The sequence below is a fragment of the Macadamia integrifolia genome, chromosome 9, assembly GCF_013358625.1.
Source record: "Macadamia integrifolia cultivar HAES 741 chromosome 9, SCU_Mint_v3, whole genome shotgun sequence".
Taxonomy (NCBI): Eukaryota; Viridiplantae; Streptophyta; class Magnoliopsida; order Proteales; family Proteaceae; genus Macadamia; species Macadamia integrifolia.
The window spans coordinates 8,153,845-8,167,883 of NC_056565.1; the positions used below are offsets into that span (position 1 = coordinate 8,153,845).

The window sequence follows — 14,039 nt, forward strand, 5'->3', positions numbered from 1 at the left end:
AATTCAAACTAAACCATTAGGCTGTGTTTGGTAGCCAAGAAAAGAAAAAGAATAAAAATTTGTACTTTTTTCTTGTTTAAGAAATTCTCATTGTGTTTGGTATATTCTGCCCAAGAGAAGATTTTTTTTTTTTTTTAATTTCAAATTCACCTTGGAATGGTGAAGTTTTCTTTTGACTACAAAAAAAATAAAAAAACTTTTCTTTTCTTTTCTTCTACTGGTAGCTAAACATACATAATTTTTTTATTTTCTTAACATTTCATTTCATTTTTTTTTTTTCTTTTCTTCTCTTGGCTACCACACAACCTTAAGCTGAAACTCAGCTTTCAATCGTGGTTCGTACCAGTACCAATATTAGTCTAATCGTACCGATACCAATATCAGTCTAATCCTTAACTAATGACTTGGCTTTCGCATGTACCTGAAGTATTGGTGAGATTGTGAGAACATATCACTCAACACAAAGTGATGTGACGTGACGTTATGAATGATTGAACTTTAGATTTATCTTTAACTCTCACCCCCTATTGTTTGTGATCCAAAACTCCCTTCTCCTATGTCTTCAATCCAATCAAACTGTCAAATTGGGTGGATGAAGAGATTCTCTCTTCACCATGGGTGAAGAGAAACTAGACCCATATTACCTATTACAGTTGTATGTGATAGACACGTCCCAAGGAACAAAATGTGCTCTGCCATCCCAAACATATCTCTACATAATTTACTGTTCATCATCTATGAATATTTCTATAGAGGTTAGGATATAGGGAGAGGGTTCTCTAAGCAAATGGCATAGAGAGGATCTGGTTTCAGAGTTTGAATTATCATGTGCTCTGCCATCCACTGAAGATGATTGTAACATTATTGACAGCTCAATTGAGACGAGATTATGTGTGGATGAATTTCCATGATCAACATACCATCCAACCATGAAATAAACGTAATTTGCATGAAGTTGCATCAGAGTTATGGCAAGGACTTTCTGAAAAGGTCAGTAGATTGGCTTTCATAGAAGATCCATGAAGAAAATTAATACACATCATTGCTGTAATTGGTACAGTTATTGCTGCACCATTTTTATAACTGAAACTAGTTTCCACAACAACTGTGCAAATAATTATAAGAGAAACAGTGAAGATATTTTCAATAAGGAGATTTCCTATCTATAAACATTCATTTGCTATGCCTATGTGTTTCTTATCCAAATATTTGACAGAAACATTACAAGCAGTAATGATGACTATGTTACACACTATACTTCTTATTGCACATCCAGTGACTTCTCAGATAACAGGTTGATTCATTTGAGGCAATAGATATGTGTTTATTTCATGAAGCAGATCCCTGGAATTCCTGAATGTCTAACTCATGCTCTGCTACCATGATACATGAATCCGCTTCAAGAGATGAGATTGTTCCCTTTTCCTTCAATAAGGTTTCTTTGGGTGAGGCCAGCATGTCAGTTGTGCATTGCACATCAGGTATGATGCCAACCTGATCTATGTCATGAAGTGCCGGCGATAAGTATTTTGCAACTGTGATAAAAAGAGCTGATCCATCATGCAGCTCTGTCACACTCTGTATCAACAAAGAAAACAGCAATAAGCACAGATTGAACACAGTGCTACAGAAAATTCATAGTAGTAGCAAAGAAAAAAGGACTGTATCCATATAACCTGCCAAAGTCGGTAGCCTAGATCTCGAAAGTAAAATCTCAGGAAATCAAATAAATGGGAAGCGGTTCTCTGTCCAGGAGCATGGCCTACCTCTCCTCCCCCAACAAGGGGCAGAGATGTCTTTTTACATGGGGAGGATAAAGATAGCTAGACACATGGGAGTGCTGGTGTATGCCATGCTCCCGGACAGATTTCTTTTTCCCTTAAATAAGATCCTAAAAGATGGTTCTACCTTGTCCTCAAGCATTGCAACCATAACTTTCAAACCTTCCATGGAAATCAAGAACCATAGCTACTTGTGTGATTTACAACACACAAATAGATACAGCAAAGACATAATTGATTTTGGTTTGCTGGAATTCATCATATTGTTGGCCTTGTGAATAACCCAAGATATCCACAAGCTTCAGACGTAGATTTCTAACCATACATGGACAAAGAATATTATAAGTTAAGAATTAAGCCACTCACATGCTTTGGAAGTAGAGTTTTAACCATACATAACTCGCTGGACATGTAGAGACCCAGACGCGCTTACCCATCATAAACCAATGCTGTATCCCAACTATGAGTAGCAACCAGTAAATATCTTGGCTAGTGAGTGAGGATACCTGAATTTTCCCTTTCCCAAATGTTTTGTGCCCAACGAGGATAGCTCGGCCGTTGTCATGCAACGCCCCTGCCAATATCTCACTGGCACTTGCACTCCCTTCATTTACCTGGTTTTGGAAGAGAGATTTAGCACTTCTGAGTTCTAATATTCATTACTTTAACATGCCATAGTACATCAATTGCTCACCGAAAGATTCAAGATTTTACTTGGAGAAATGATTACAATGTGATCAACCAAATTAGAAGATCATTTTGGTGAATACAGGAAACTGTCAAACTAGGGAATAAATAAAAATAGATCAAAAATCTTTAAAAGATATTCAAAACACTCAAGAATTTTAATTGAAATTCAAAGAAACATTATGATTTCTTAACAAGTATACGTGAGAACAATGAAGAATATGTCATCAGGAGATATCTCATACATCAAGGGATTTAAACCGGAAAAAAGAATATTAATAAATATACTGGAGCTTAGAGAACAAAAAAATCTACTGGTTTACAAAATTGTAAGGATTCTGCCATTCTGGTAGCCACTTAATTGAATGACAACAGTTTAACTTTGTCTCACAAGACCTGAATTACATCACCTCTCAAGCTTAACAGAAGAAAGAAAAAAAAAAATATATATATATATATATATATATGTAAACCAGTAGATTTTTACAATGGCAATGAAATTGGGGATTTTAAATTAGTGCAAGTGAAACTTACAAGCACAACAAGAGGATCATGTGTTAAAGCATGACCATTCACCATATTAATGGGCAACATATTTCCATCCCGATCAATCGTGTTCACCAGAATCTCATCTCCATCCAGCCACATTTGTGCAACCTCTAGTCCAGCTTTTACCAATCCCCCCTGTGAGCCCAAAAAAAAATTCAAATATTGAACTCAATTTTACTTTATGCCACCTAATTCTGGTTGGGAAGCTGATTCAGCATCGCACCAAGGTAGGATGAAAATGAACAACTCAAATACCAAAAGAAAATAGAATACAGAAGATGTCGAGGATATTTTAAGACACATCAATTTGCAAAAATGATAGATGCAAACTTACTGGATTGTTACGTAAATCTAGTATGTATGACTGCACACCCTGGTCCTCCATTTCTTGAATGGCACTTTCCATTTCAGCAGCAGCAGTCTGATTAAGAATAAAACCAAGAAGCATTGGCTCGCAATGAAGTAGCAAACATGTCAACCAAGTAGCAGAACATTTTTCATCTTTTTTTGGAGGAGGAATAAGAATCAAAATATATTCCAGTATCAAAACAAATAATTCTTCAAATTTTCCCGACTTACATGAAATATCTAATAATTGTAAATATACAAGGCCATTTAATAAGTTTCAAAAATAATCACCTGAGAGAAGGCTAACAGCTTCACATATCCAGTTTTGGTTAGATGACCATCCAGAGTTCTGTGGGGGATGACAGCAAAGGATATAGGTGAAAGCTTAATGAATTCACGAGGTAGTTTGACCTAATAAGTAGAAATGAAACGTTCACAATTAGACTCATCGAACAACCTTATGAGAAAGAAAACAGAATCAATGTAATCTCAACTGGACATTTTTGTTACAATACACAACTATAGCTTTCTAGCTGGTGGGGAAATATTTTATTCTCATTGGGTCAGATTAAAACTGTGTTGACCCTAAATTAGGACAGAAATCCAACGTATAGCAGACAAAAGGAAGGATACCTCTCTGAAACCCGAATTACTTCCCAAAGCTTTGCCCTAAAAAATAGTAAGAGAAAACAAAAAAAGTTAGCTATTATGTACAAGCAACATTAAGTTCTTGCTCAATACTTTGTAATTAGGTAGCTCTCTCTTGTAGACAATGAGCATCCAACTATTGGAATACAATCAACCAATGGACTGAAATTGCTAATACACAACGTTACATTCCATCAACTATGATGAATCTAACAGTAATCCTCTTAATTATCATTTTTAGTTTGGGGTTCATCCGTTTGTACTCAAGAAGACCTTACTTTCTTTTCCCCCATACAATGACATGGCACTACGATGGAAGGTCTACTAATGCTCAGTTTCTGCTCTACATAAAGAGTGTCCCCGTGCATGAGGCTCCCACTGCTGCAGCATCTGGGAGGGGCAAATGGACGCAGTGCCTTATTCCCTGCTTCGCAGGAGAGGCCTTTCTGCTCTACATGTACAGAGTAAATTGCAGCCAACACCATCACTCAATCTTAGTCTTGAATGATGGACAAACCATGGTTTCCAAAGAGGGGAGGGAGATTGAAGGAGAAGAGGAACAGGATGATCCACCCAACCATCGGGCCACAGCCCACCTCGCAGAATGAACATCATCACCCACAAGCAACAACCCAGAAAAAACCCCATCTTTTTTTTTGGATAGTAAGCCCCAAGGGGAGTTGAATTAATAACCTCTGAATAGTGAGGTGGCGATCCTTGCCAACTGAGCTACCCCTTGGGATTAAACAGACCCCATCTTTGCGAACCCCAACTACACTTTTTAGTGTCAGCTGATCATTCTGTGCTATAATTCCCATGGAAGTTAAAAGAGGGTGTACGTGATGTGGCCAAGGGCAAAGAAACAAGGAATCTGTAGTAACCAGCCTGGTTACAAACAGATTTACCCTTCAGTTTATATTCACTCTTAGCATTTAAGGTCTCCAGGTTGTGCTGGTCCACAAACCCAACAGAAACATCCATGTCAGATATGCAAGATTTTTACTGGACCATTTCATTTAGATACGCTCGGTGCTTTTTTTTTTCCCAGACAAAGATTATCCATTAAAGAAGTTTGTGTTTAATGCCTTATATATCCCATCTAAAATTTTTATTTTTATAAGAGGACACTCATTTTAGGACATAGGGAGTAGTTTACTACCAAGTCCTTCCACTAAAGATAGCATCGAACTTATTCACACTAAGGCAACCAATGGGGCTATATCAGTGATAACAACCAAGAGCATCATTACTTTTAAAAACAAAGGAGAACAGAAGAGTCATCTACACTGTGAACTTTTATGGTAACAGTCGTTCCAGCACTCCCTCGAAGCTTTTGTGCTGCTGCTTCTCCATCAAAACCATCAAGCTTCTCTCCTGAAACACCAGAGGTCATAATTAAGATGAGTTATTACATATTTATGTTCACTAATTTGTCAGAGTTATGTATGCACTGCCAAACATGTTATTCTGAACATTTTGAATAACAAAATTTTAAGCCAGGAATGGCATCCTAGAAGTTATTTCACAATAATCTATCTCAAACTAAGGCTGCAAAGAATCCCACACAAAAATGTAAATAAATAACCGCAACAACAAAAAAGTTTTGATGCAACAGTCTATATCCTTACTCTGAAAGTGAAAAATTATGAAAAAAAAAAAATCGACAGAAAGCACTAAAAACATGTCAAGTTAAGTAGATGGGCTTCAAAATCCTTCTACAGTATATTCTTTGAGAACAAGTTTGCTCTAACTTGATTAAAGGTGGAGAATTTTTTTTAATTATCAAGAAAATGAAGGTTTGTGGTACTCAGGAAGTCAAATTTCTAATATATTCACCCATTCTTTCTTCACTATTAAAACGTATATATCATACTATTATATCAATTACAAAAACATGGTTATATATCTTGTGGAACCTTTCAATAGTGGTGCAATTTTTGGTACATCAGTCATAGAGCCTGCATGAAACAATTTTTTTTTTTTTTTTTTTAAATAAGTTGATTGAAACCAAGATTGGCTCTTTATGGTGCATCAAAGTCTTAAAATAGTAAGAGTTTAGACAGAATCTCCTCCAACAAAAAGAACCCATAAGGTAGTCGCCATTGTACAAGCAGTGGGATCCACTGTTCAATGAATCCAACCAGAAAGATCCCATACACTAAAATAGGGTAAAAATTCGTTCACCTGTGGAGAAGGAAGAATCCCCTCGCCACTAGTGATTTGACCTTGTGATTGGAATCCTCTATAATCATAAACTCCTACCCCTATTGTACAGGATCGAAAACACCCTTCCCTAGTCCAATCAGACAGGACCGATGGCAGAGGTGAGGGGATTCCTCCTTCACACCGGGGATCAAGGAAAATTTGGTCCCCAAAATATTACCTTATTGAGAGACCATACTTGTAATATAGTCACTAATCAGACTGCAGCCTCATAAGGGGGGGGGGGGAGATCTATTGATCAGATTTAAAATGTTAGTTTTAGAGGATCCTTTACATGAAACACATTGCATGGTGCCTATACACAACATGGGAACACAAATAATCTTTTCCAGGACTTTGCGTTCCATGGGGACTCCAGACTTTACTAGAATACAATAATTCCTTAATCAAACAAAGAGAATGACCACCATATCAATTGATAAGCTAGATATAATACAATTGCTCCTACATAAAGCTAGAGTTAATTTGAGGAGAGCATAAAGTAATCACAAGAATTGGCTACACATCAAGCAAATAAATTGATGAAAAAGTATAAATGGTAACTAATATTCCACACTAGCCTTAAACTGTTAAAGAAAGATTTGAAGAGATCTGCATTAACCTACCATCGATCTCAATTAGCTCATCTCCTTCATGTATACCAGCTCGCTCAGCTGGGCTTCCCTCTATACAAGACATAACAACCTACAGTTGCAAATTTACATGAAACACGTATGTATGCCAACTATATCACAAGTGTCCCAAACATCCTGGCTCAACAATAAAATATGGGCATTAAAACTACATGGAAATAACATATGTGAGGCAATTTCATAAACCATCCACAGTATGAAAGTCATGAAGATCAAAGAAATGTGGACCTCCAAAATTTAAATATCCATCAAAATCTTCAATTGTATAACTTAGCTACTTATCTTCTAAGAAATTCTGAAGTTTATAAATGAATATGTGCATCCCAAAGGAAAGATTAAGGACATTTCTACTTTGAAAAGGCTGAAAAATTATCAGCATAAGGCTTCGAATCATCAGAGTTGTTTTGGAAATGGAAAAGAATATCCCATAAATCATAAAATAAAAAACATGTAAAAAAAAGTGCCACCAGATGCATAACACTTGTCTTTTGTAGACCTGAACCTTTTTTCTTTTGGTAAATGTCCTTTTAGACCTCCACATTTAGGTGGGAAACACATTAAACAAATCAAGAAGGAAAGAGGTTTCTCCTATATCTTGAGGAGTGAATATTCACCAACTGCAAGAATAAAATGAATTGTTTCCGAGAAAAAAGAAAGCAAATAAAAGGGTGAATGGCCATTTGGGATATGGTAGCAAAGTTTGGTAAATCCAACTAACATGCATTATTTTCTGCAGCTATTCCACCACATCTAGTGGAAAAATTTTATTCCTTGAGAAGGAAAGCATTCAGAAAACGGAAAAAAGTACATTTTACCCTAGTAATTGCTTGCACCTTATCATTATTGATTTGGCTTAAATTTTTTGCACAAGTAAGCGCCAGGTTGTAAACTTCATCACATCGTACCATGCATAGAGACACTCTTCATACAACTATTTTTTCACCCGATTGATTGCTCAACATCTATGACTGCTCTTCCACGGGCACTATGAGTTGGGTCATCCATGGACTACGGAGCCCATTAGCCTCTCCTTTGGCATTGCTTGTATGCATCAAACATGGAATATACAATGTACATGAATCATGAATCATGAATCATGAATTCAGAACAGTATGAAGGTCATGCCCTGTAAATAATGAAAAAGATATTCCTGGTAGTGCACATTTATCTTTTGAAGAATGCAGATTGTAGTTGATTCACCTCGAAGGAAAATACTAGTCTTTGTACTCACACGCTTCACAAGTTATAGAGGAACTAAGAGACATGTTTTGGGGAATGTTTCAAGCCCTTAGATATTCACAAGTTCATACGACAGTAGATAATTTTCACAGTTAAAAAAAAATTCGTGAAAAGAGTTTCGACAGGATTCCTTCGAATGGAAATTTATTCCCAGTTCCTCTATATATAGATATGATTGATAGAGAAGAGAATGTGCCTCATGGATTCTCAAATCAAGGATGCCAAGTTGCAGTTTGCACTGTTAGGAGCTAACTTACATTTAATTTGAAGTCTTAAAAGGCAAACCGTTTGAGGGGATAAGATGGATGGGAAAAATACCAGGAAAGAAACTAGTATTGATGGTCAACAATTCTAGGCTAGTTTTCTACTGGATTTTGTACAAATCATGCCAGAAGGGGAGTACAAGAAATTAAAATATGACATGCATTATATATATAAATCATACGGTGGGCAGGAGAACTATAATTTTTCCCTTCTAAATATATATGAAGTTCCAAGTTTCTCACATACCAAGCGCCCAGAACGTGGATCACCATTTATGAAGAGACCAACCCCTTGCAAGTTTCCATCACTTCCTATTCTGAAACTTTGATATTCCTGGAAATCCCCACCCCCAAAAAACAAGTGGGGAGAAAGAAAGAAAATATTACAAATTAAGAGATAGCTCATAGAAAAAAGTATCTAGCCTAAAGCCATCTATCTAAAGCAAACTAATATAAAAAAAGTATCAGGTGAATGCTGCAGAAGAAGAAGCAGAAAAAGTGAAAGGTAGAAAAAGAAAAACTTAAAAGTGCAATGGTTAGGAGAGAAGAAAAAAGAAACCAATTGCACACTTAAAAAAGGCAAAAGGGATGGGCAAGATCAAATATAACTTTTACGGTCACTATTGACAACTATCTTCATCTTCGTTTGAGTCAATTAAGTATAGACATTTCCACAAACCTTTGGACTTATAATCCGGGTAAAGGGATCACCAAGAGTGGAAAGCATTCCCCTGATCTTGCTATATGCTGCATCCGCTGTTCTCAATGGAAACATCTCCACCATTGTTTGTTGCAGTTTCAGATCCCAGTCTAAATATGTCAAACAAACAGATTCTTCTGTACTTCTTAATTTAAGTCTCTCTATACAAAATAAATTAAAAGAGAGAGCAAGAGAGAGAGAGAGAGGAAGAAGAAAAGGGGTGTACGAAAATAAGATATTTGGCAGTGCCTGGCTACCTTGATGATTAAAAGTCGGATCGATGAAGCTTTCTCTTATCAAGCCCCATGCCTCAACAAGAGTCCTCTGAACGGTATTTACCTGATATAACCAGCGAGAAATTTACATTCTACATCAGTTCATATCAAATTCAAGGTATATAGTCATCTAATTCAACCAATTAAACGCAGCAGCGACTAATCACACTAAGAGAAAACGTAAAGTAATTAAATTCACTACCTCACGAGCTCGAGAAACGGGGAAAGCAACAGTGAGTGATTCAGAAAGAGCAGGAGAATCACAACAAACAGAAATAACAGCAGTTACCGCAGCAGCAAAACCGAAAAAGCTTCTTCCAACTGATTCAATCAAACTACGATCGAGTACATCCCTTTTAACTTCAAAAACCTCATAATCCCTATCGAGACACCTTTTCTCAGAAAAAATCCTACATCCACCGAACCTCAACGGACTAGAAACAAACGATCTCCTCCGACTTTTGGAGATTAAGCAAGAAAATCGGTATGAGTCAAAAGATCCAAGCTTAGTCGATGAACATTTGCAAGGAATAGAGGAGATACGAGGGATATTGAGATCCAATTTAGGGCACAGAGCTTCCATTTCAGTGGACAAAAGTTCAGATTCCTATGCTCAGAGTCATGCTCTGAACTGAAGACCCTGAACAAACGACAATGAATAAGAAGAGGAGTTCGTAGCGTGCAAGGAAGAAGAAGAAGAAGAAGTGCCGAATCGACCACGGATTCTCGTGGGCCCCACTTGAATCAAATGATTTTGTGGCTTCAGATGCCTTAGGATTGGAAGTATTTACAAAGATGACTACACGTGGAACGTGAATGGAACCCGATGAATGGCAGAGAGTAGTCTTATAATTCACGCCCACGGCGAATAGGCCACTTGTCTATTTTGAAAAATCGGTGGTGGCGGGAGAGACAGCGTTTCACCGTTTGAGGATGACTGGTGTGTGCAAGACGTGGATCGTGACGCGTACACATATTCGTTTAAGGATATCTGCATCTCACCAAAGGTATCCAAATTTAAATCTAACGAACTGCTGTTTCGGTATTCATCTGATTTTAAAAATATAAATCAAAATATATACCTATTTATAATCTTATAAATGAATTTGAGAGAAAAAAAAGGTTGTTGTGCCCGATAAATCTTTCTATTATTTAAACCTAAAAAGTGGCAATCCAACCCTCTCCCTTTTGGACATTCAATGATACTACTAGGTTTTTTAATGACATTATATTTGTAAAAAATATTTCGAGAAACAAGTTTATTAAACAACAAAAAATCCATTTTTGTTTCGAAAAAGAGCGTTAAATGGTGCCTAAATTATTCGACCTGTTTCTAGATAATTAATTTATGATTTTGAGAGTTATTGAAGTTTAGATAAGTTATGGAGAATGAGGGAAAAAGCTGCAACTTAGAAAGATTAATTAAGAGCAAATTGTATTAATTGGGGGAGGAAGATCCAGATTACATAAGGTATTGGATCATCCATATCTATTTAAAGGTATCCGAATCCAAATCCGAGTCCGAATCCAAATCCAAATCCGAATCCAAATCCGAATCCAATCAAAGAATATCTGGATTCGATCACATCTGATCCAAATTTGATCCGTTTACATCCCTTACTCAGGTGTAGTGGGTTCCACACAAGGTTTCAGACATGGGATCGGCCTGCATCGAATCAGAAATCAGTCGGGAATCGGCCGAAATTCCAAAAATGAAAATTTTTAATAGTTTTCTAACTGGTGGTTTAAACCAAAATCATGTAATTTTAATGACTTATAGATCAAATTCGACATAAGTCCCTGGAATACTTTATTTTCATCAAAAAATTTCAACGATTTTGCGGTAATTAGACACAGAAGTTTTCAACTAGAGGAGCACTGAGTAATAACAATACCAGGAATGGCAAAACAAATTTGGTTAGTTGTGGGCTATTGTGATTCTGATGATCGTAGCAGAGCAAACTCCATCTCTCTTCCTTTTTCTCTCTCTTTCTTTGATGGAAAGGACCAACTCCCTTTGATCCAAATGGATCCAAATGGTACAATTCCATAGTAATAGTACAGAAACAGTTAAATGACAATGAATTGGATGATTTTATTAGTCTCTAAAAAAGAAGCCTCCAATTCAATATTTGCAAAATGCCTTACCATTCCAATGAACAAACTGTAAATGTACATAACATAAACCTCTTGTTCAATTGATAAATAGGTGGAATATGAATGTTCTTTGCATTATGAGGGACTTAATGATCACTCTAAGAAACATAGATGCCTCTTCCTCTGCAATGTGATTTATCCCTTGTACTGTCATGGAAGCTTACTGCATTGAATGATAAGTTTTCAATGAAGTAAGCAACTGTTTGATGGTAGCTGGTGTTTTGGACTTCAGATTTCATCAAAGTTGTGTGAACTCCCACAGTCATTCACCTCCTCTTGGATCACTTCCCAGGCTAGTAATTCCTAGTGAACACAGATAGATTCATGTTGTACAAGCAATGGAAAGAAGTGGGGATAATGGAAGTAGAGATCCCTTCATGAAGAATCTTCTGCTTCTGTGCCAGTTGGGATCTTCACTTTCAGAATGTGATTGTTGAATTCACAGCTTCAAAGCTTGGAAATGGGGTTCAGGCATGAATGGATCTAAAATGCTTCCAAGGGATAAAACAACTCCAGGAATGAGATGCATTCAAAGTTGAAGCACATTTGTGATGAAAACTGGATAAGAGGAGAATGACACTGTGCAAGAGTAAACATACATGATTAAACACACATAAACAGCATTAGCTTCTGATTTATTGTGCAATGGGCATGGGCTGCTGCCGCTGCTGCTAGTAAAGAGTGAACCCATCATCATAGGACACATTCCATCCTCGTCGACAAGGGAGTGCATTCTCATCATACTCAGAACAACAGCTCCACCTCTTTTTCCAATTAGCACTACCAGTGTTTGGTCTGTTCCCCTTGTCGTTCCATTTGTAAACAATCACTCCACTACAGTCACTCCACTCGCCATCGATCCCTTGGTGTGGTGGAGCCAATGAAAACAATCCTTTCTCTCCTAAAATCATAAACAAGTTAAATTTTCATAAGAATGTTGGACTCTGATGCAAACATTGTAGTAGAAATATTGGTTGGTTCATGACCTGTGCCCTCCCCATAAATCAAAGCCAATTCAGTCCATATCTCTAGCAGAAAGCACAGAAATAGACAAAGGTTTTCACTTTCCCTTGCTTTATTATCCATTGTTTCAAGCTATCATGGTTTTCAATGTCAGGTAAATCTTGAAGTTATCGGAACAAACTCAGATTTAGATAAAAAAAAAAAAGCAAGGAAAACATAAATTGTATTAGGTGAAAGGACAGCAGTTAGACAAAGGCATTTACATTCCCATGCTTATGACCATTCTTTAGTCTACCATGTTTCTCAATATTGGTTAAATCTTGTAATTATCGCGACAACCCAAATCAAAATTGAAGTGTGAAAAAATCTGGTTTTTGTCTTAGCAGGCGGCAAAGCAATCAAACACATTGTTTCTCCTTCCCCTGATTAAACCATTCTTTGCTGCTAGTATTACCAATGCTGGATAATCTCGTATACATCAGACCCAGATTTAGAAATAATAATAAAAATAAATAAATAAATAAATAAAACCCCATTTCTCTTGGCTATCAGCTAAACAATTAGCCAAAGACATCTGAATCTCTAGAACCATTCTTTCCTGCTAGTATTACCAGTGTTGGATAATCTCGAACACATAAGAACAGACCCAGATCGAAATTCAAACAGAAGATTCAGAAATTTTATGGACCCATTTCTCTTAGCTATCAGCTAAACAATTACCAAAAACTTCTGAATCTCTTGGAACCATTCTTTCCGGCTCCAATGGTTCTCAATTGTGTAAAACTTGAAGTTATCAGATATTCAGGACGGACAAAATTTTCAAAATTCAGACAGACGACGGAAAATTTATGGACCCCTTTCGTTTTGGTCGCCAATCTCAACAAACATGATTCAACATGACCAGGAAGCATAAGTTCTATAATGTCTTGTAGGTTGAAGAAGAACACCCCCCAAACACATACCAAAAAAAAAAGTGTTTTTTATAGGAAAAAAATCAAGCACATAGCACGCAAGTAGTGAAGAGTAATCCATACCATTGATGTGGCCGTGGAAAGAGCAGGCAAGGGGAGAATTATCCTTATCTTGGTAAAGAGTGTTGCACCTAAGGCATCTCTTCTGTACAGGTATCTGAGACAGGTTAGAGAGCGAGGACTTCAGCTGGAAAGCAATCAAAGAATTTGATTTCTTCAAAAGAAGGTTTTGCGGAACACCATAAGCCAAAGCCATGTGGAGTTTTGCTTCCCTTGGAGGGATTGGGACGCAAATATGAGCTCGAATTGGCGCTGCTCTTTATTGATACTCGCAAAGTATACAAAACTCCTAAGAAATCCAAATCAGGATAGCGGAGTACCCAAGGACCCTTTGGCATAATCTTTGGTTGAAAGATTTGGTTATGAATATTTTAGTCGAGATGGCAACAGATCCGGTTCATTGTCTGAAACCGCTCTATCCCGCTCAGTGTTATCAATTCGGCCGAATAATTCGTGAATTATTCGTCCGAATCGAATTTTTTTGAATTTTATCAAAAATCTGACCGAATCTGAATTAAAAATAAAATTCGGTAAAATTCACAA

The 14,039-nt window shown here is 36.9% G+C and overlaps 2 protein-coding genes across 3 annotated transcripts; both read right to left on the reverse strand.

The window, feature by feature from the left end:
• Positions 1-1,042: 1,042 nt before the first annotated feature.
• LOC122087951 (carboxyl-terminal-processing peptidase 3, chloroplastic) lies at positions 1,043-10,053 on the reverse strand. Of its 2 annotated transcripts, none has more exons than XM_042657087.1 (12): positions 9,548-10,053; positions 9,328-9,409; positions 9,050-9,180; positions 8,618-8,704; positions 6,842-6,920; positions 5,299-5,387; positions 3,999-4,034; positions 3,657-3,776; positions 3,352-3,438; positions 3,003-3,152; positions 2,288-2,395; positions 1,043-1,578 (listed from the first exon to the last, which is right to left on the reverse strand). In XM_042657087.1, the coding sequence occupies exons 1-12, from the start codon at positions 9,926-9,928 to the stop codon at positions 1,330-1,332; spliced, it is 1,599 nt and encodes a 532-aa protein (XP_042513021.1). In that variant the 5' UTR covers positions 9,929-10,053; the 3' UTR covers positions 1,043-1,329. The 2 variants fall into 2 exon arrangements, with proteins under 2 accessions (XP_042513021.1, XP_042513020.1); XM_042657086.1 differs by having other exon boundaries at positions 9,050-9,207; positions 9,548-10,031.
• A 1,367-nt stretch (positions 10,054-11,420) lies between these two features.
• Positions 11,421-13,842, reverse strand: LOC122088686. The gene is made up of 2 exons (XM_042658003.1): positions 13,500-13,842; positions 11,421-12,403 (listed from the first exon to the last, which is right to left on the reverse strand). Exons 1-2 carry the CDS (start codon positions 13,690-13,692, stop codon positions 12,174-12,176), a joined length of 423 nt encoding a protein of 140 aa, XP_042513937.1. The 5' UTR covers positions 13,693-13,842; the 3' UTR covers positions 11,421-12,173.
• Between the last annotated feature and the right edge of the window lie 197 nt (positions 13,843-14,039).

Excerpts from the sequence above, each read along its gene's own strand:
- LOC122087951 (XM_042657086.1), bottom strand. The coding sequence starts at position 9,928 with ATGGAAGCTCTGTGCCCTAAATTGGATCTCAATATCCCTCGTATCTCC. Across the intron at positions 6,921-8,617 it reads ATCCACGTTCTGGGCGCTTG|GTTGTTATGTCTTGTATAGA; the intron begins GTATGTGAGAAA and ends TTGCAACTGTAG. Across the intron at positions 3,439-3,656 it reads AGCTGTTAGCCTTCTCTCAG|ACTGCTGCTGCTGAAATGGA; the intron begins GTGATTATTTTT and ends ATTCTTAATCAG.
- LOC122088686 (XM_042658003.1), bottom strand. The coding sequence starts at position 13,692 with ATGGCTTTGGCTTATGGTGTTCCGCAAAACCTTCTTTTGAAGAAATCA. Across the intron at positions 12,404-13,499 it reads TTTCCACGGCCACATCAATG|GAGAGAAAGGATTGTTTTCA; the intron begins GTATGGATTACT and ends TTATGATTTTAG.